Consider the following 22081-nt stretch of genomic DNA (forward strand, 5'->3'; position numbering starts at 1 on the left):
TTATAAAAGGTCATTAGAGTAACTTACTTTAAAAACAAGTAACACTTTAGCTGAATGGATTGTTAATGACCTTTGTGTGACAAAGAAAATGTGCAGATGAAAATATTTTTGTATTCTTTAAGTGTCACAGGTCATACAAACACCTTGCAGTCATGAGTGATTGTGTTTTCCCAGACCGGTTGCAAGAACTATAACCTGTGAGCGGTATTGAGGATCTGAGATCAAGTTTACAGTAGAAAACACAATCAGACCGTGAACCCTGTACCCCTTCTCAGAGGAAGTGCTTTTAAAGTTAAACAACCTGTTTAACAACGTGCCACACGGATCCTTTCTGGTCTAAAAACACCCTGCTCGATCTATTGTCTGAGAAAGTGGAAACTGACAGGTTGATGTTTCAAAGTGCCCCACTTCCACATTTTGTTCACTTTTCCTTAAACAGAGTGATTGGCATGATAAGATGTTGGCAACACTTCCTGGTTTCTGTTTGTCTGGGCCATACAGTGCAGTAGAGTTGTTAAGGCTTGGCCACTAGATGGCGCTACTGAACGTTGTGGTTGTGCATTACATTAGGATTCCCCACAGTTTTAAAGATGGCATCCAGATACTTCAACTAAAAAAAGTTTAGGAGTACATTAACATTTTTTGCTATATTTGTATGGAAGTAATAAAAAAAACCCTGTACAAATGGCCCTAATATATTTCTTTTTTTAAGCTTAGGGCAGTGTTTCGAATCAGCTGAGCCCCCCCTCAGAACGTTTTGAAACTAAAAACATGCCCTCTCAGCTTGTATGGTGCATTCAAGTCCCGCCAAAATGTGTTTGAATGACAAGCGAACTGAAAGAGATAGCTGACTAACCAACCCTTTCACTACATATTTTTAAAACTGGTATTGAGTAACGACAACTTTTTATTTTTGTCAAGATGACTGTCACTCATAGCACCAAGCACAGAAAATCGTGGAATAAGATTTTAAACTCAAGTGCACCAACAAATACATAGATACGATGCTATGAGAAAGTGTGCCCAAACTATTAACTGTAGCATCAAATAGGCAGTTAAATCACCCTTGATGTGGATTTGCAAATTTGAGGGTCCATTTGGCGTGATTTGTCAACAGGACAGCACTTGAACGCACCTTCAAGTTGCAAAGCTCGGAGGATGGAGCCTGTGAGTAAGCCGTGAAGGCAGCACCGGAGTGTGGTACTGTCTACCACTTGTTAGAGCGGCAGACTTGAGAGTTGCTGCTAACTGACACAGTATGGTGTGAACTTCAGTTTTAGATATCTCTTTATTTTACATTACAAACGACTCTTTCTCTTTTAGGGTTTGTTTTCGGTCTTGATGACTCATTATTAGCCTCTCGATGTTTATGTCACCGTTTTATATTTTTTACTAACAATTTGGCGAATTCTTTTTAAGTGAACATCTATGTGACAGAGGATCGGTGTTACCCTGACATGGCTGAGTTACTGCCACAACAGCCGCAGCCGGGCGATATAGACCCGGACTTCGAGCCTCTCTCTCGCCCGCGGTCCTGCACCTGGCCGCTGCCCCGGCCGGAGCTCATCGACCCGGCCAGCTCCAACACATCCTCCCCAGCACCGTCTGTGCAGCAGGAGCCAGCAGCAAACGCCGAGTTCATCAGAAACCTCGACCTGGTGGAGGAGGACTATAAAGAATACTCAGAGCAGAAGCCGCTTTGCAATGCTTTTCAGTGCCGGGATAGCAACTGTGTGCATCATTACCCCCACCAACATCATCATCAACACCATCATCATCAGCTCCAACAGCAGCACCAGGTCCCGGGTCCACAGCTGTCGTCCCAGCAACAGGTGCCAAATCCTGGGGTCCCACCTTTGGGTGGACCCGGGCAAAGGAAGAGCAGCTCGTCCCGGCGAAACGCCTGGGGGAACATGTCCTACGCAGACCTGATCACCAAAGCCATAGACAGCTCACCTGAGAAGCGGCTGACCCTTTCTCAGATTTACGACTGGATGGTTAAGAGCGTGCCTTACTTCAAAGACAAAGGAGACAGCACCAGCTCCGCGGGCTGGAAGGTGAGTGTGTGCGTGCACGTGAACATTCGCTGTCAGTAGGATGTGTGCGCGTGAGCTGAGATGCATATATGCGCTGTAACCATCTTTACCACCACAGCACAGCAAGCAGCACCAATGAAAAAAGAGCCGCCAGCAGCAAAGCTGGACAAAATCATGATACCAAGAAAAGTTAGGGAGTGACATTTGAACGTGCTAGACTTTATATGCAGACAGTGGAAACTTGCATAAAACATATCAAGGCCACATCCTCATTAGCGTCTTATTGCACCGATTGCCACTGTAAGGCGTTTTGCACAATCTGCTGAGCAGGAAATGCAAAGGTTTGATGTGCAATTAATTGCCTTTGTAGTAAAAAAAAAAACAAAAACCCAGCCCTGTTTCACTCGCATTTAGAGACGTCGTGGCAGGATATTTACACCTTAAATTCTTAAACCTGTGATTTTATTTTATCTAGAAAACTTGGTTTGCTTCAGGAAAGTGACAGTATTCACTTTCACTGTGTGCACATAGTGCAACGCATTTGGTTTAGTATATTCACTCAGCACTCACATTTGTGCTATGCAAAGCAACCCATCACATTTTTTAAATATGATTATAACTTTTAATTCAGGATTTATTAGCAGTTAAGTAATAACAGGAGTAACCCATTCCTTTTCTCTTTTAACACCATGGTGGGATTTCAAACCTGTCCGATGGTGGTTAGCTTTTAGAGGGGCTGCTGACTTCTGGCTTCTGAGTAACCTTTGAAGTTTTGGAGTGGTTTCCTCTGTCAGTGGTAGCACATGCCTCTCTGCTTTGTCACTGAGGACACATGCAGCTCTAAAGCAGCAGAGGACAAACCAGCTGGTCTGACTGTAAACATCCCATAGATGCCACCAAGACTGCTTTTCTCTATAAAAAGCAGAAACAAACTTCAGGTTTGTTTGAGAAAAACACCTGACTGAGCGATGTGAAATTGGGTTTTGACTGAGGATAAAGATGTGTAGGTATGCTCTGTGGATTCCCCCACCCCCACCCGCAAACACACCTATGTGGGAGCCAACCTGTATTATCACAAAACACATTGACTTGCGCAGCATTTCCACAGTCATGGAAACCCTGCTACCTCCCTGAAAACTGCAATTTGAATGTGCAGACCTGGAAATATTAAGTACAGGGGACGAGCTGTGAAAACATTTGCCTAATGCCTGCACAAACATGCTGATCCGGCCAGTGAGGATGTCACTCCACTCGTGATGGACAGAAGCCCGCAGACAAAGCCAAAGGTGGACCAACAGAAGACGCCAATTAAAGCCCGCACACGCCCAACAAAACGTATTCTGCTTGAGTTTTCAGTGTCGCAGCCTTTTCTGTAACCCCCTGCATTCTCTTGAGAGGTGATTTGAAAGTTGTCAGGAAATGCCTTTGGGAAACCTCAGTCATATATAGCTCCCATTGTTTTAACCCCCCACCACCACCCTACTTGAAAAGCTTTGTCACAGATTATTATATATACAGACTTTGTTAAACCTACTTCTTTTAAAAATCTGCACACTCTTGAATGTACAGGCACTGACGAATCGGCCTGTTTTTGTTTGAAATAACTGGAAGCTACATAAACAGCTCAATCAGTGCTGGGGAGTGTTTTCGAGGGGAAGGGACTGGCAGAAGGGGATGCTGGGAACTACGTCAAACATCCTCCATTCCTGAGTTGTGTGCTCATATCTTTGTGTCCCTGTCTTCTAGAGTTTCCTTAGCGGATGCTACGGCCTGGAGAAAGGGATCGCTGCTCTTCATCCTATCTCTTTCTTCTGCTCTCTCTCTCTCTCTTTGGGTTTCTGCTCACAGGGTTTGTGCTTGTTCAATAGGACCTTGAGATTTCTTTTACTAAAGGCCTTTGCTTTTTTTGTTTGGGGGGGGGGGGGTCTTTAAGACACAAATTCGGGAGATAAATAATTGTATTGGTGCACTTTGGCTTTATGAAGAATGTCTTTCCCTTCCTTAGTCATAGAGATAAAGAGAAAGAACAAAGAGAAAGGTTCTGTTACCCTTCAGCGAGGCAGCGAACGCTTCTCAGTTCTCTATCAAGAGCAAAAGCTCATGATCATTCACATATTTTACGTATAATCAACACATCTTTGCTTCAGCCTCGCCATTCCTGAATGCTGGCATGCCCACCAGGCCTTGGAACTGCCGGCTTATAGTTATTTTTACACTTTCCTGTTAAAAAAACACGGCGGTTCCCCCACAATGAACTATGATGCATTTCCTGCCCGGTGGATGGAAAACAGTGCCATGTGTTAACATCCCCACCCTGCAAAACATGAGGGTCAGGGCAGGGGGGAAAAAAGAGGATGAATCAATAAGAGATCATATACACAGCATTTGTGTGAATCCAAGTCTATGCAAAATCACTTTTATATCATTTCAACATTTGTGCCACTTAAAAACGTAATTGCTGGTCTACTTGTTATGATTGTGCTTTTTGACATTTTTATTAACAAAGCAGTTTCGTCTCTTGCTGTAGTGATGCACAAAGATAAGCCAGGGATCTAATAGTGGGTGGAGGGCATTGCGCTTGATTGTAGCAGTACACCTAAAAAAGTATAGATAGGTGGAGCGCAGGGCAAGGGGAAAGGCACTGCCTCAGCAGCTTTCTGTCTACTGTATGTCATGGAGATTCTTTTGGTTTCCCCTCTAAATATTGTGTGGCAGCTCAGTGATCATGATGCCTTTGGGACAACAGAGGGCCCCTCCGTTAACTCGGGGAGGACTGGTTTCCCCTGGGATACTGGTGGGTCTGTGAGTAGCAGTGAACAGCTTGCAACGTACTTTTAGCGTTTTACTGGCAGTGCCACTGTTTTTCTCAATGAACTGTGACATTAGATAATGGAACAGGAAGTGACGCTCTTGAGTTTAACTGCCGCTGAAGTTCCGAGGTGTCACCCAAAAACATGTTGATTACAAAAAAGCGTTTCCCCCCCTCCGTTTTTTGAAGTTTTTGAAAACATTGCCCTGCAAATGAAAGAATATTTCGTTGGGTTGCTTTGGTGATAGCCTGCAGAGTTGAGTCTAGTGACTGTCTCCTGTGAAGAGGTTTATCGCACTATGTTATCTAGCGCGGGGGTCAAAAGGTCACCAAGCCTACAGATCTGCAATGTGTTGATTTGCCTGTCTCACGCCTGATGTATGCATATGACCATTCTGGAAACCAGTGACAAACAAGACTGAAGGTTTCAGGATGAGCCAAATGGCACAGTGGTAAAGGTCATCGTCCCTCAACTTACAGCCGATAAGAGCCAATAGCGGGACTGGAGTGATGGCAAAACCCAAACCAAAGTTCTTGGCAGGTTTTGCGGTGACCCATACACTTGCTTGAGTGCTATAACAAGATTTGTTCGATTTGTTTCCCAGTTTGAGTAGTGAATCTCCTTTTTCCAGCTTCTGTGACTAGAACTGTCCTGAATGAAAAGCTAGAGCCACGTTAATTTAAGACATTTTTTTAGACATTATAAATTTAAATCTCTTCCCCACTGGCTTCAGTTTTTAACCAAGTTTGTAATATTCTCCATTAGTGGATCACATAGTAAGGCCACAAAAATGTCTGTGTAGTAAAACCTTTTTACATTTATTGTAGAGATTAAAACAAAAAGAAATGGAAATTTTCATCCAGAACAAACATTGGTTGGTTTTGTCCACGACAGAATCTACTGGATGGGTTGCTATGAGAGATTTGACTCTGTGAGTGATAACAGGAGGTTTACATTTGTGGTTTTGAGTGAAATGTTTATTGAACTATTGGATGGAAATGCTGTGGTCAGCGGGCATTCACAGTTCTGCAGTTAAGAAAAAACATCCCTGATGGCCCCAAATATTATTTCTTCATATACAAACATTAAAGATTAAAATGTTGCTAAACACTGAGATATGAAACCTGGAACTGCAAACAACATCCTTTGTAAGTGAAACTGAGTAGAAACTTTCACCTGCTGCTTAAAACAACCCAATACTGCTTTCATAGGAATCAGGAGGAAAAGTAGCAGCCAGGTTCTGATAATCAGTGAATTTGACTAACTGAGCATCAGCAACTGTGAGCACTTCTGTAAAAGCAGTTGCTCTGACAGTTTGCTATTTGCATTCAGGTGTTTATAGCATGTCAGGAGTGGACGTCCCAGCAAATTCACACCAAGATCAGACTGTGCAATGCTCAGAGAAATTGCTCAAAACCCAGAGCTACATCTCAGACTCTACAGGCCTCAGTTAGAATGTTAAATGTTAAAACTCTCGACAGAAAAAGCCTCTTCTCTGTAAAATGAAAATAGCAACATTCCTTAGTTTTGCAAAGTTGCATCTGATTAAACCACAAGACTTTTGGAATAAAGTCCTTAGGACAGAGGAGACCAAAGTGGACATGTTTGGCCATAATGCAGTACCACATGTGGCAAAAACCAAACACAGCATACCAGCACAAACACCTCATACGAACTGTCAAGCACGGTGGTGGAGGGGTGATGATTTGGACTAGTTTTGCAGCCACGGTGCCTAGGCACATTGTAGTCATGAAGTTGACCACAAAGTTCTCTGTATACCAAGTATTCTGAGGTCAAACGTGAGGGTGTCTGTCTGACAGTGGGTTCTGAAACAGTACTATGATCCCAAGCACAGCGGCAAATCTACAATAGAGTGACTAAAGAAAAAAAGGTAAGAATCAAGATGTTGTAATGTCCCAGTTAAAGTCCAGACCTCAACCTGACTAACATTCTGTGGTGAGATATTAATAGTGCTGTGCATAAACAAATGACCGCAAACCTGAAAGAACTGAAGCAACACTGTAAAGAAGAGTGAGCCAGAAATTCTCCACAGTGAGGTGAGAAGACTGACAAAGTCATACAGAAATTTTTACTTCCAGTTATTGCTGCCAAAGCTGGTTCCACAATCTACTAATGTTTGTGGGGTGTACTTAGTTTTACTTTCTTTTTCACATGACTCTATGTGGGCTGCACGAAAACAAACACAATCACAACAAGGAGCATTCACTGCATTAGATGCTAATGGATCATCTAATTTATTAATCAACCTTTGTTTCATTGTTGCCTTGTGAACTTTGTTAAGGACACTGACCTGAAAACTGGTAGCAACTATTAAAAGAAGCAAGAGAGAGAAAAAAAGAGTAACTGCCAGCTATTTGTCTCGGGATCACAAGGTTAAAAAGGGATGTCTGCCTCAAACTTAAGAGGCCCACTAAAAGCTTCAAGTAACCCCATGAAGAAAAGGAGGCTTGAGGCAGGGGCTTTCAAAGAGGAACGGCCATAGCTTAAGGGAAGGAGGGGAGCAATCAGCTGACTGGTTTGCTGGGGGCTGAGGCCTGTGTACTGTCTGCTGTCTACATGTGTGAGCCGCTGGAATCTGTGGCATGTGGATCTTTAATCAGCTCCAAATATATTATGTTCACAAAATGTACTTGGCCTCTAATCCATTATGCAAAATACAAAAGACGGGGTCAGAGGATGACAGAAATACATTTTTTTAAAAAGGTGACCTTTTCACCCGATGAAGTGTGCAAAGAATGCGGTTCATTCACAATAATAGGCTGAGATAGTTTTGTTATTTCTGAATATTCAAATATGATTGAAGTGCAGTGTTTGTGCTTAAATTATTGAATTGCAGATCTCTCCATTCGTCTTCATGATGCCATTGCAGAAACAGGTCACTTCCTTTGATGCTCACTGTTAATTAAGTAGTCTGCATACTGTATGTGGAGCTGTAAAGAGTTGCACTCTCTGCACCAGGCTCGCATGCTCTTCTTCTTCTGCAGGCTTTCTCACCTTTTTGCCGCCTTGTTAAAGCAAACCCAGGCCCTATGCTCACAGCTTTGTGCATCATAGGTCATAAGAGAAAGGGGGAGGGGTGCACAGGAAGGCAGCACAGGAAGACCGTAATCTCTGCAAGTGCTCGTTTTTCCTATTCTCTTATTTCTACCAGATAACTGCTTTGTAGTGGTAGTTACATGTTAGCAGAAAATCACTCCGATTTAGTCAAGTCTGGATTTTAATGTAAATTAAAGAAGCAGGGTGTTGGCCATGCTCATGAAGTCAAGCAGTATCAAATACATTTTCCAGTAACTTAACCTTTTAGCCTGTATTACCTAAAATCCTGCTTTGAAATTAAGTTTGACAGCAGTAAAATGGCTTTGCTGAGCTCTTTGTAGTCACTGGCAGCTACATAGATTAGCACACTTCCTAATTTCCCTGCTAATGTGATCTTGATTAATAGACAATTGTTCTTCCAGTTTCCTCATTCTCTACAACTTTGTTTGAAAACCTTTTGGCAGACACAGCACAAGCACTTTGTTTGAGTGCAGCGGAATCTATCACTGAGGTCAGTAAAATGTTGAAATGTATGCCTTAAAAAGACAAAAACACGAGGTACACCTTATGCTGATCCCCTCCCTTTTGCCTTCAAGCTTTTTATAGAATAGATTTAACAAGCTGTTGAAAACATTTCTTTAGAGATTTTGGTTCATATTGACATGTCAGCATCACACAATTGCTGCACATCCATAATGCGACACTCCCATCTTACCACAATTCAAAGGTGCTCCAGTGGATTGCTGTCTTGTGACTGTGTAGGTTATCTGAGAACAGCTGAGCTTCTGCTGGTATAACCAGTGTTGGTCAAGTTACTTGAAAAAAGTAATCAGTAACTAATTAATTCAATTCAATTTTATTTATATAGCGCCAAATCACAACATAAGTCGCCTCAAGGCGCTTCATAGATACAGAGAAAAAAAACCCAACAATCATATGACCCCCTATGAGCAAGCACTTTGGCAACAGTGGGAAGGAAAAACTCCCTTTTAACAGGAAGAAACCTCCGGCAGAACCAGGCTCAGGGAGGGGCGGCCATCTGCTGCGACCGGTTGGGGTGAGAGAAGGAAGACAGGATAAAAGACATGCTGTGGAAGAGAGACAGAGGTTAATAACAGATATGATTCAATGCAGAGAGGTCTATTAATGCATAGTGAGTGAGAAAGGTGACTGGAAAGGAAAAACTCAATGCATCATGGGAATCCCCCGGCAGCCTATGTCTATTGCAGCATAACTAAGGGAGGATTCAGGGTCACCTGGTCCAGCCTTAACTATATGCTTTAGCAAAAAGGAAAGTTTTAAGCCTAATCTTAAAAGTAGAGATAGTGTCTGTCTCCCGAATCCAAACTGGAAGCTGGTTCCACAGAAGAGGGGCCTGAAAACTGAAGGCTCTGCCTCCCATTCTACTTTTAAATACTCTAGGAACAACAAGTAGGCCTGCAGAGCGAGAGCAAAGTGCTCTAATAGGGTGATATGGTACTACAAGGTCATTAAGATAAGATGGGGCCTGATTATTTAAGACCTTGTATGTGAGGAGCAGGATTTTGAATTCAATTCTGGATTTAACAGGAAGCCAATGAAGGGAAGCCAAAACAGGAGAAATATGCTCTCTCTTTCTAGTCCTACTGATTACTTCCCCAAAAAAGTAATCCAGTTACTTTACTGATTACTTATTTTCAAAAGTAATAATTACTTAGTTACGTGTTTTTTAAAAACACGATTTACAACCTGAATAGGTGATAAAGCGATAGATCTTTCAGCCCAATTCTACTTTTTCTACATAATCCATCATACAAAATTTTAAAAGTTTTAATGTTGTTTATCTTAAATTCTGACCAAATCATCCAAAAACTGAGACACATCAGACCAGGCAATGTTTTTTCAATCTTCTGTTGTTCAATTTTGCTCAACCTCTATAACTACTCTATAACAACTATAGCTTCAGACTCCTGTTCTTAGCTGAAAGGAGTGGTTTCTGATGTGGTCTTCTGCTGCTATAGCCTGTCTTCTTCAAGGTTCACTGTTGTCCATTTAGAGATGCTGTTCTGCATACCTTGATTGTAGCGAAAAATCATTGGAGCTACTATTCCCTTTCGATCAGATCAAAGCAAGCTGGCCTTTTTTCTGCTGCTCAGTGAATATTTTCTCTTTCTCTGACCATTCTCTGTAAACCCAAGAAATGGTTGTGTGGGAAAATCCCAGCAGAGCAGCATTTTATAAATCACTTCGACCAGCCTGTCTCGTACAAACAGCCATACAATTTTACTAAATCACTTAAATCAGCTTTCTTCCCCATGCTCAGTTTAGACTCAGCTGGTCATCTTGACCATATCGACATCACTAAATGCATTGAGTTGTGGCCATTTGATTAGCTGCTTAGTCAGTCGCATTAATGAGCAGTTGAACAGGTGTGACTAACAGCATTTATATTTGGTTGAATATATAAAAACAGTTGAATTTGTGAGCAACAAATTGCACCATTATTTACCCGGGCATTTTTGCAGCTTATCGTGGCTAGCGTTAGCGAATGTTAGCAAAGATTAGGACAGTACCTCTTGGCTCTCTTACTGGGAAATCAAGCAATCCAATGAGAAGGACTGAATAACTGTCAGCGATGAGCAAAAAACTGCACTATTTTCCATTTATAGGTTTTGCTGCTAACTGTGTAAAAGATAATGAAAAAATATAGCAGTGGCACAAATACAAACACAAATGCTTATCTACAGGGTTGCAATATCTAAAGGTTGAAAACCTAAGCTAACATTTAGCATCAAAAGTCACAGTACACTTTAACTTTTAAAGCCTTCAAAGAAAAAAATTATATTTATATTTTCTCACGTTCTCCTGCCTGGGAAATTTACTGATGGGAAGACAAGGTCATTCTCCCTTCCCCCCTCCCCATCACTAACTACATGTAAGCTTTCATCATTGAGATAAAAACCAAGTTACTGATTTGAGAAGCAGCTGGTCTCCAGCAGTCAGCCTCCTGGGAGATCCTCTGTCCTGTCTGTGGTTGTAGCTGGCGCTGTATGTAAAATGCATAGACCAATTGCAACTGAGGCCACTTTCACTGAGGCCGCACCTGTTCTTGCAACCGAGCCCTGTTTGTTTACTTACCCTGCGACCGTTACTGCAAGCCTCATGCTTCACTACACAAGGAACAGCAGCTGCGTCAATTAGATTGTTTTGAAGTCCAGTAGGAGGAGTCATTTCATGCTGCATTATGGATGATGGTGATGGATGACTCTCCTTACTCCAGCTCAGGTGTTCTACCGGGTATCTCACCTGAGTTGTGGCAGGTGCTGTTTTCTCCTTTCATGTGGGAAGCCTAATGACCCATTTCTGAGGACGAACTGAAAGTAGATTTTGTCCCAACTCAGTCTTTCCTGATTTCAGGATTTCTTGCATAAGCTGTCTAATGTCTCTTCCGTGCTGCACCGGTTTGTTTCAGGGGCAGCACTACTAAATGTCCTCAAGTGTAGAGCAGAAAATGTTGCAGATTTCTTTGTAATACTCTTCTGCAGACTTGTGTGGCATCACTTCTCTAAGAGGATCTTTGCTCTTAAACATTTATGTTACTTAAGTTTCTCTTTAATCTGGACCTCGTCACTACCCTGGTTGCCAAAGCAGGTCAGCGGAGGAAAAAATAGATTTCTCATGAAATGTTTTGCAACCACAAAAGCACACATTTTACTACTACAAAATATGCCGTAACACAACAGAAAAAAAAAAAGACTGGACCTTAGGCGGCTCTTTCAAAGAAATAATGATTGAGTGGGGCACCTCCTGAACTAAAAAGGAAGGGGAATTTTTGTTGTCTTTGAGTTGAGTTGAGGTTTGTCAAAGATAAGGCAGAGAAGAAAATTTCCCTTTCCACAGCACTGCCTTGCAGTGCACAATCTGTAGTAGGTGCTAATCAAAGGCTGTAGAGATTTGCATATCAACAGTGATCTCTGCCATGCGTGAGCGAGACTTCACATTTGGTTAGTGAAATAAATGTTGGTTTGCAGGCTTGAGTCTGTGCAGCACACTGCTAAGATGTCCGGTCCTGTCTTTAGTTACAGGAGATCATTTAAAAAAAGGAAAATGGGGAGAAAAGGGTCATAAATCAAATGAGCATAAAATGCAATGATTGAATTGCATTTTGAAACCATACAACCTCAGGTCTCTTCAGTCTACATGTGCAGGATGTCCTCTGACACAGGAAGCCTCATTTAAAAGTCACTGGAGGAGAAGGGAGGAGTCTGGTTTTGGTGGTGGGGTGCAGTCCAAAGAAGCTGTTTTGGTGAGTCTCACGAAGCGGGTCTTACCCAGCGTGTCACATCTGATGATTCTCCTCCTCGCTCTTCCTTTGCCATCCAACCTGTTTGCATGTCCCCGTCAGCTCGTATGAGCAGCTCGTGTTTAGCACACAGTGAACTCATTGAGTTCACTCATTGAGTTCACTGCCGGCAATAACATCCTACAGTGTCGCCCTCCCCAACTTAGCTTCGAACTCTGTGACCTCCTCTTAGTTTCTGTTTAACAAAACAAAAAAAAAATCTAACTTGTGTACCACTCTCTGTTTTCACTCTGTCAGTTTACAGTTTGAGGTTGAACTCATCTTTCAGCACCTTCTTATGACGACGGCACAAAAAATAATACTTGAAAAGCGTCAAAGTTGTTCCAATTTTGCAGTTTTTTCTGGTTTTATTCCTTGAATCTACTTTGATAATTTCCACTTTGAAATAATACTTTCACTGAGAGTAGTTTTATAGCTTAGAAGTCATATTCCTGCCAGAAGCTTAACTTTAACCCCAAAATGTCAGAGACACACTGAGACAATCCATCTATTGTTTTGGATGAGAACATCTTTATCTCAGTGCTTTGTATATCCCTGCTGAATCCTGCGGTTGGGAACATCTGGGTTTACTAACTGCAGGGAGCTGCTTTCTTATTCACATGGGTGTTTAGGGGGAAATTCCATACTTGCACGTATTGTGTTACACTTTAGTCTTTCATTGTCCCCCCCCATCAAGCTCAGCAAGTTGCATATTAGTGTCACAGAAAGACCAGTCTGTACAGTGTGTCTGTGCCATGTCTAACTGTCTTCATGACCTCCCGACCGACACTGGTTTTCTTCCTGAGAGCATTACCACAGGAGGAGTCTACTGCATCCTTTTTGGGATACATAACATGGCATTAAAAATCTACTGAATAAGGCTTTAGGTGTGTGCATATTTGGACGAGGACAAATTTGACCACATACAAAAAAAGAGAGCAGCTCAGTGATCTCAATGAGCTCTTTCAGAGGTGTAATTTTCGATGATGGGCACAGGCAAGATTAAGCAGTGATGGTTTTTTTTCTGTAACGTGTCTTCCAAATTACCCTGTTTTTTGTTGTTGTTTTTCTCCTTGTATTTTCACTGTTGTTTTTCACTTTGGATCCAAAGCGAACGGTGTTGTTGTTGCTGCTGCTGGGCTGCGCTGATTAAAGTCAGTGGAAATCACAGGAAACATGATTATAGTCCGCAGTGAGGAAAGATGGACACCCTAGTAAGCTCTCTCGTGGGCCTTCAAAACAATACAAGCAGTTAAAGCATGAGAAAAACTGATGAATACAACGTAAAAGTCAGAATGTATTCAGAAAACAGGAAAAATGTAAGGAAAAAAAAAAAAAGCAGACCGAGTGAAGAAACTAACGAGAAATGTTTCTTTGGTCAAATTTTGCACTATTATACTATAGTGTAATATGAATTGTCATCTATCTTTGTCACACTTGTGTCCAACATTTATCACCGCTTCCCTCTTTCATTGAATAGGTCCTGTATTTCTGGAGAAAAGAGTCTCTTAAGTTATGTTGCTGACGATACTTTATTTTGTTCAGTATCATATTCAGTGACAGGCACTGATTTATTAAACTGACCATGATATTTGTGTGAGGGAAAACTTACAAATGAATCACTTTTCTCCCATTCAGAACTCCATCAGACACAACCTGTCCCTGCACAGTCGCTTTGTGCGCATACAGAACGAGGGAACAGGAAAAAGCTCCTGGTGGATGCTGAACCCAGAGGGAGGAAAGAATGGAAAGTCACCTCGACGCAGAGCTACCTCCATGGACAACAGCAATAAGTTTGTCAAGAGTAGAGGAAGAGCCGCAAAGAAAAAGGTCTCTGCTCCTGAACTGAACCTTCATAGATATTTCAGCCAAATGTTTGTTTTTTTAAATTCTGTTGAATCTAGATTACATGTACTCAGTGTTCTTGTGTTCTACTATCTCTAGATGGCTCTACAGGAAGGGCTTGAAGGAGGAGCAGGCAGCCCCAGTTCCCAGTACTCTACCTGGCTTGGAAGTCCAAACTCCCACAGCAACGAAGATTTTGACAACTGGAAAACCTTTAGGACGCGTACCAGCTCTGATGCCAGTACTCTGAGTGGTCGCCGTTCACCTTTCCCTTCTGAACAGGATGATGTGGGCGAGTCCGATGGCCACATAATGTATCCTGGAGTTGCTGGTGCTAAGATAACCTCTACCCTGCCCAGCCTGTCTGAGGTGTCTGGATCCATGGGCCAGCATCGCTCAGAAAAGGTCATGGATCTGCTGGATAACCTTAACTTGCTGTCTCCTAAACCCTCCCAGCTCAGCTCTGACTCCTCACACTCCCCGCGCTCCTCAAACGCCGGCATGCTTCAGAGTAGCCCCTATAACTCCACTGGACTGACCCCACACCAGCAGCAAGACTACCAGAAGTGCTTGTATAGTCAGGTGAGAATGCACTCCCTGTCCCCTGCTCCTATGCAGACACTTCCAGAGACTAAGCCCAGCTTTGGGGCTTACGAGAACCAGTATATCTTCCCTTCTGGGCTGCTGACAGGAGAACCAGACACCAGAAGGGACATGATGCACTCTGAAGTTGGGAGGGCAAGTTGTCCAATACCTACTTATAGCAGCCAAAGCCATGTGGGTAGTCATAATGGAGTAAAAATGATGAATCCCTCTCAGAGTCACCCACTTCCTCGTGTAAATCCACATACTCTGCATAGCCAGGGTCCAGCTGCCTCACAAGACTTGAATAGCTGTAACATGATACGCCTGACTAGCCATTCAGGGCCCTCTCTTCGAATGGCTGGTCCAAGGACGTGCATGCAGCTCCCCCTCGGACTCCCTCCACACACTAATGATGCCTCAGTGACCTACGGCAGCAGCAACAGCTACAGAGAACTCAACTCTGTACACCCACACAGTCATCATCATCAAGAGCACCTACCCAGTGATCTGGACAGTGTGCCTACTGAAAGGTTTGAATGTGACTTGGAGTCCGTCCTCCATGACACACTCATGGATGGTGGGGGGCTGGACTTTAATTTTGATCCAGCAGCTGGGCCTCATGGGTTTTCCCAGAGGGTGAAGACGACCACACACAACTGGGTGTCAGGGTAGCATCGCAGAGAGGTGAGACTGATCATTAGTCTGCCCTTAATTTCTTATACATATTACATTTTATTACAGATAACAAACATAAACACCCTCAGAGTGTTTGTCATCCCTGAACATTTTCCATTTCATTCACCCCCGCAGGTTTTTCTCCACATCACTCTACTGCTCACCTTCATTCAGAGAGTGGAATCCAAAGAAGCTTTCACCATCATTATCCACAGATCAGAAGAGGTTTATCAGTCATGTCCTGACGCAGAAATAAGACGCAACCATCACTGCAGTGAATATAAAACAGAGAGACAAGCCTGCATAAGTGAACTACTTGTGAACTTGCTCTCAGCTACCTATCAAAAACTGTATGTATGTTCAAAAGTATGTATGTTATAATACATAAGAAGGAACCAGCGTAACACGAATTTGTCTTTGTGCTACAATCACACACGGGGAAACAATGACTGCAGAATGCAGAATGACCAAGATTACTGCAACTGTGTACAACGAACGCGTGAATAAGTTCAAGTTTGAATTTGTTGCTTCAGAGACAGGCACCAGGTCTGCAACCACTTGCAGCCAATAGCCGTAAATGGCAATAAGATGGAGTCAGTTTGCTATCAGGTTGGAGGAGGTCAAGCTGGCAATTACATGCAATTTGTCTGCGAGAATATGGTAATTAACTGTGATAAATCTGTTGCTGTCTACATTAAACAGATTTTTACACAAACTACTTACATTCAGAGTCAAGCCAGAAGCTCGTAGATTTGAAACAGAAATTGTGATGTAGCTGCTGCAATTTAATTGCGAAATGACATAGGTGCTTGTCAACCTTGCTGTTATATAGGAACATAACAAGACTAGAACCAGTTGGGTTTAGTCCTCTTTTGCAAAGAAACTGATTTGTGTCTCATCAGTGCAGACTGACTCAAACTGATTATGATATGTTGTCAGTGTGTCTGCATTTATAAATCAGATAACAATTATTTGCAAACCTTCTGCAATCCGTGAGAGTAATAGCAGTTAGAGTCCGACAATGGTTGTTTGGTGACAGATTTCCTCCCACCAGGCAAACTGCAAGCACCGAGAGGTTGAGTGCTGAACCTCTGAGCAGCCACTTAGTTACCACAAGTACTTGCAATTGGTTTTCAACAGTAAAAAAAAAAATCTGTGTGATCACCAGGTAATTACCATTCCTTTCTAGTTGCAATGAGGTTGCAGTCTTATTTTTACTCTAGCATGATTAGTGTAAAAGCTGTTTAGAGGCATTTTGTTAAAAGGTACACTGGGAACACAATAATTCTATTTTCCAACACACATTACTTTGTAGATCTTGAAAGATGATTTAAAAATAGTTCTTCACTTGCTACCCTGTGGTGCAAGGAGACAGCATCATGTAGGGTAACTATGAAGGCAAGACAGACAAAGAGGCATCTTCACCAAGATGAATCTTTCCACATTGAAAATAAGTTACATTATCAAGTAGTGGCATTTGATCAATTTTTTGAAATTAGAAGAACAATTTGGAAAATTAGCACCAGATTCTTCAAAAGAGGACTTGATAGCATGTAATCAGTATAGTATATGATTATGACCCAAATTAGTAAAGTATTTCAGCTTTTAGGGATTATATTTAGAAATGTGTTTTAGGAACCAGCCATCAACAGCAAAACAATTACACTGTCAACCAGGAGAAATCATTACAGTTAACTGATAATCAATAGATAAAGTAGTGTATCGTCTGATCAGTAATACCAATTACATTATAGAGGAAAAGCTGTGTATTGGAAAAAAGTGTATATCCACAAAAATATACCTCTGCATAATCACCACATACAAGTTTATGAATCAAATGATGTTGTGATACACTTCTGTCAAAACAGTATCAGCTATATGTTCTCACTATCAGATGTGATTAGACCTTGAAACATGAGCTACACCAAAATTGTTGCAGACCTACATTTTAGTAGTTGACGAATCTGCAAATTTTATTTTTTTTGATTAGTCAGCAATTATTTCAATAACTCTCAACTTCACTTCAAGTCTGCCCACCCTGTTGCCTCTACCCAAAGAAAATGAAAGTAATGACACAGAAAACATATGAATATGATAATAATCCAATTTATTTTTAACATTACTCAGTAGGACAGAATAAAAATGAAGTAAATAAAAATAAAGCAATACAAATTAAAGTGCTAGTAGTATTTAAACAAACAAACAAAAAAAAACAATGCGCAAACTAAAAACGTCTCTCCGTAAGTTCAAATAAAGCTTCAAATTAAATCAAAAAGATTTTATTTTCCAGTCCAAAATAACATCTAGAAGAGGTTTACTATTCGAAATAAACGCTAATATTAATGTTAAAGAAAAAAGGGAGAGTGTTGCTACTCCAGTTTAATGTTTTTACCATCGTATTTCACTCATTAGCTAACACAACTGAAATGGTGTTTGCTTAGCAAGCATCTTCCATGAGAAATTTCCGACAGGCAAGCTAACACAAACATTAACATAAACATAAACGAGGTATCAACGCGACGCACTAACGTAACTCTCTAAAACTGACCCGTTCAGAGTTAACGTCACCGCACCAGGGTGCTGACGGACATGCTCTTGTGCTGCAGTAGTGCTGTCGTGAAAGGTTTTGCACAGTCTGCAATTAACTTTCACATTTTTTTGCATTTTCTCCCCTCTTCCCCACGCCAGCTGTTTTACTTTTCGCGCTACGTTCTTCTTCGTTAGTACTAAATGCCGTATTGGCAGCCCATATAGGCGACACTGCCCCCATAGCTTCCTATAGTGTATTGCAGTTGCAAAAACATATTTACGTGGTTCTAGAATATGACCGTCGACGAATTTTTAAAGTCGATGTTATCGATTATGTCATCGTTGTAGCCCCACCTGAAACTATAAATAGGAAATTTATATACTGCATGTTTTGCTCTTTATTGTAATCTGTTAATTCTCGATTTTGAACTTTGTGAATCATATGTTTTGTATAATATCCTGTATGTATTGTATTGAGATGGCTGCAGTTTCTTAATCTAAATCTAAGAGAAGGCTCATATATAGATCTCCACCAATGCAAATGTTCTATTTTATGTTAATGTTGTTTTAAAGCAGTTTTTAACAGCATTAAAACAATTCTAGAGAATTTTAGTGTTTGGAAATACCTCTAAATACTAATGCTTCTTAAGTTTATTTGGCCTCTTGGGGGGAAAGGTTATCAGTGTAACAATCACTGCAACATATATTCAGTTTTTTACAGGATTACATGGACACTGTAAATTCTACCATGCGTTAAACATTTCTGTAAAAACTGTACTGGATAATTTAAAGAGTGAAATGTGTTTTTCATGACTTTCTCAGATCAAAAGGATATTTTTGGGAATGTGAGGTCGATTAAAAGGCCGGTAGTAGTGAAATCCTAAAATAGCTGGAAATATGTAATGGTTGATGAAACTTAACCAACATAGGCAAGTGTTTGCTGCTTACTTCCAGGCAGCTTCATATGTCACCAAAGACACATTGTAAAAAAAAGTGCCAATTTATTGTGTTAACATCATCTCGCAAACTTCTGTTGTACATATTTTATTTAGTATTACTTTTTTTTTTGTATTTTGACCTCTTAATTGTTGTAGTACTGAACCCTTATACAGCATGTATGATTGTGTTAGACAAGGTTGTTTACATATCACAGTGCAAACAATATCAGTGGCTATATGAACACTCATACCTCAAAATTTTACCTCTGAAGTGTTGAAGGAACATTTCCTTCCAATTTTCTTCACTGAGTATTGTGTATTTGATTTGTCTTCATCTCAAAGTTTTGATTTTGTACATATTTTTTCATATTTCATTATTTCTGCAACAAGTTATATAAATGGGGACCTCTTTACAGATCTCTCTATATAACATCAGGATTAATTAAACCTAAGTCATTTGAAAGATTTATCATTGACAAAACTCGCTGAAAAGTATTCTATCACATTAATTTAATTATGTTGTTGATTAAGAGGTCTCTTATCATTTTTCTGTCATATCAAAATAAGTATGTCCCAGGACTAGTTTAACATAGTTTAAATAGTTTAACATTACCTTATGAAGATTTTTTGTAGAAATGTTTTGAGCCTGCTATATTTAATTAGGAAAAGGGTATTATTTCTTTTTATGTGTAACACAAGTTAATGTGCACATTTCTGTGCAAATGTGTTTTTTTGAGGATAAATAAAATGCAGCATTATTTTTTCATTGATTGATTTAGTTGTTGTGTTAGTTCAAACATGTAAATAGAAATATCTTATAGAAATATAAACATATATGGATATCTTTGGTATTCATGTCCAGATATTTTTCAAAGAATGCTGTTTTTTTCTATGTAATCCATTAAATGCATACATCGCCAAAGGCAGGACTGAAATGATGTGTCTTTTTTTTTTTGCTTTAGTGCGTCACTTGATTCTTAAGTGTGAATGTTTGTTATTTTATACATCCAATGAGTAGATTTAATGGGGTGGTTGACCCCATTAAATCTACTCCAATGGAATGGGCAGCATGCAAAAGAGGTGAAGAAGAGAGTGCAGTGGATGGAAATGAGTGCCCAGGTGGCTTGTGACAGAATGACAGCAGCAAGAGTAAAAGACAAAAAGACAGGAGGAGGAGCTGGAGTTCACACAAGTAAAGATGCTAAGATCTTCACTGGGACGGACCAAAATGGACAGAAAAAAAATGAGTAAATCAGAGGGACAGCTCAGGTTGGGCAGTTTTGAGACAGAGTGTTGCAGAGTGTTTGTGTGACAGACCAGGATGCTAGAGACAGGGCAAGATGATGACAGTGAGAGATAGATGATCTGCTGAGGTGTCCCCTTAAAAAGAGCAGCCAAAAGAGTAAGATTTGTCATTTCATAGATGTATTAGATTATTTCACTTATTATTATTATTATTATCACTCCTGCCATTGTTACGCCCCTCTGCAACCTCTATTCTCTTTGCAGTGGCAGTGCAAAGAGTTGTCAATTGAGTCTTCAATTGCCAATTGACCACACATGGCATGTGGATAAAGGCATGCTTGAGGCAGGCTGTGGAGGCACACCAGTTTTGGTTTTATGATCTTCATGGTACCAACTGTTTGGCTTTTGAGGCGGGTCATAAAATAAATGGGGGCTCGTCCGGGATATTTTGGACTCTATTTTGGATATTTTTGTGGAGACTAAACATCAGAGGGTTTTTTTAGTGGGTGAGTGATGGTTAAGGTGTTTACTCTGATTGAGTTAACTCTCTTTAGTACGTTTCAGCAGGGTGGCTGTGCTGCCCCACATCTCTTGTCTGCTGCCCGCTCTCGAGTTTGCGTTTAAAGTTGCCTCGAGCCTAGCATGTCACCGAAGACAAGGTAGGTAAACTTAGGTTTCTCTTGTTAGTATATGATGCTGGGAGTTGCTCAAAGTAAACCAGTGGCACCGAAATCTACAGGAAATTGAGATCAGGTTGAGACCATTGATTGGTTATGGTTTTATGTTTGAAGCAGGTAAGCCTTTTGTTGAATTGGCGTATAATGTATAGTCATAGCTGTGTGTACATCTAGTAGATCTATGTTTATTGGTGCCAGATGATGAGGTTCCTGTTGTTTTCATCAAGATTCATAAGAACATGCAACATTTTCCTCCTCTAGTCTAGTTTAGTCTTGTGTTTAGTCTTTTGTCTAGTTTTTGTGAGCCTGTGTCATTTGTAGCCTCAGTTTGCTGTTCTTAGCTTAAAGCAATGGTACCTGGTGTGGTCTTCTGCGGCTGTAGCCCATCTGCTTCAAGGTTGTGCGTTGTGCATTCAGAGGTGCTGAAATATTCAGACCAGTCTTTCTGGAACCAGCAACCATGCCACGTTAAAAGCAAACCCACTTAAGTCACACTTTCTTTCCCAGTGGATGCTCAGTTTAAACTTCAGCAAACAAACTCAAAGTGTAAAGTATGGGCAACTGTTCTTCCTTTTCAATTTAAAGCTACAGAAAATGAAATAGCTCATTCGATACTGAGCTGCAAACCAGGAGAATATCGACATGAAACAAAAAAATGAACTGTGTGGTATTTGGGGCTGAAACCCAAAATATACTGTCTGGGGGACATGTAAGACCAATATGAACATGTGCTAAACTGGTACAAAATGGGACCTTTAATGCTCTCATTTTCTGTGATAGCTTTCTTCACATTCATTTTTAATCTTAGTTTATGCTGCTGTCTATAGACGGCTCTTACTGTGGTATGAAACCTTTGTAGTTTATTCAGAAAATCAAACTGTAACTTTACTACCTTAAAAAGTCTTTAGAAAGAAGTGAGGTATCTATGAGTCATACAATTAGTTTGTCTCTCAGGAAATTAAATACACTTAGTTTTAACCATACTTCACTTCTGCCAAAGAAAAGCTAATTTGGGGCTGATAATTATTTTGATTCTTTGAAGTAGTGAGTAATATTTGACTTTTATTACTTAAAGTGTGCGAGTCCACATATCTTCCTGTAATACCAGCAAACCTTTGAGTCGTGTACTCAGAAAAGATGGTGTGGGGTGATAAAGATATCTATGGTTTTATATGAGTATGCCACATAGAATAAGATGGAAAGCATACTGATTTATAAATATTTTCACTTTGCTTTTGAGAAAATGGAAAAAGTCAGTGGCCTCTGAGAAGTAGTTTGTCTCGCAGGAAATTAAGTACACTTACAGCCATATGTCACTTCTGACAAAGAAAAGCTAATTTGGAGCTGATGATTGTTTTGATTC

The 22081-nt window shown here is 40.8% G+C and overlaps 1 protein-coding gene across 1 annotated transcript; it reads left to right on the plus strand.

Moving 5' to 3' along the window:
* The first annotated feature begins 1248 nt into the window (after window positions 1-1248).
* On the plus strand, window positions 1249-19731 carry LOC101468133 (forkhead box protein O1-A). The gene is made up of 4 exons (XM_004563909.3): window positions 1249-2057; window positions 13863-14054; window positions 14169-15338; window positions 15465-19731. The coding sequence occupies exons 1-3, from the start codon at window positions 1458-1460 to the stop codon at window positions 15324-15326; spliced, it is 1950 nt and encodes a 649-aa protein (XP_004563966.2). The 5' UTR covers window positions 1249-1457; the 3' UTR covers window positions 15327-15338; window positions 15465-19731.
* Window positions 19732-22081: the final 2350 nt, after the last annotated feature.

Source organism: Maylandia zebra, linkage group LG10 (assembly GCF_041146795.1).
Source record: "Maylandia zebra isolate NMK-2024a linkage group LG10, Mzebra_GT3a, whole genome shotgun sequence".
NCBI lineage: Eukaryota > Metazoa > Chordata > Actinopteri > Cichliformes > Cichlidae > Maylandia > Maylandia zebra.

Coding starts and splice junctions, on each gene's coding strand:
- LOC101468133 (XM_004563909.3), top strand. CDS start 1,458: ATGGCTGAGTTACTGCCACAACAGCCGCAGCCGGGCGATATAGACCCG. Junction 2,058..13,862: donor CCAGCTCCGCGGGCTGGAAG/GTGAGTGTGTGC, acceptor TCTCCCATTCAG/AACTCCATCAGACACAACCT. Junction 14,055..14,168: donor GAAGAGCCGCAAAGAAAAAG/GTCTCTGCTCCT, acceptor TACTATCTCTAG/ATGGCTCTACAGGAAGGGCT.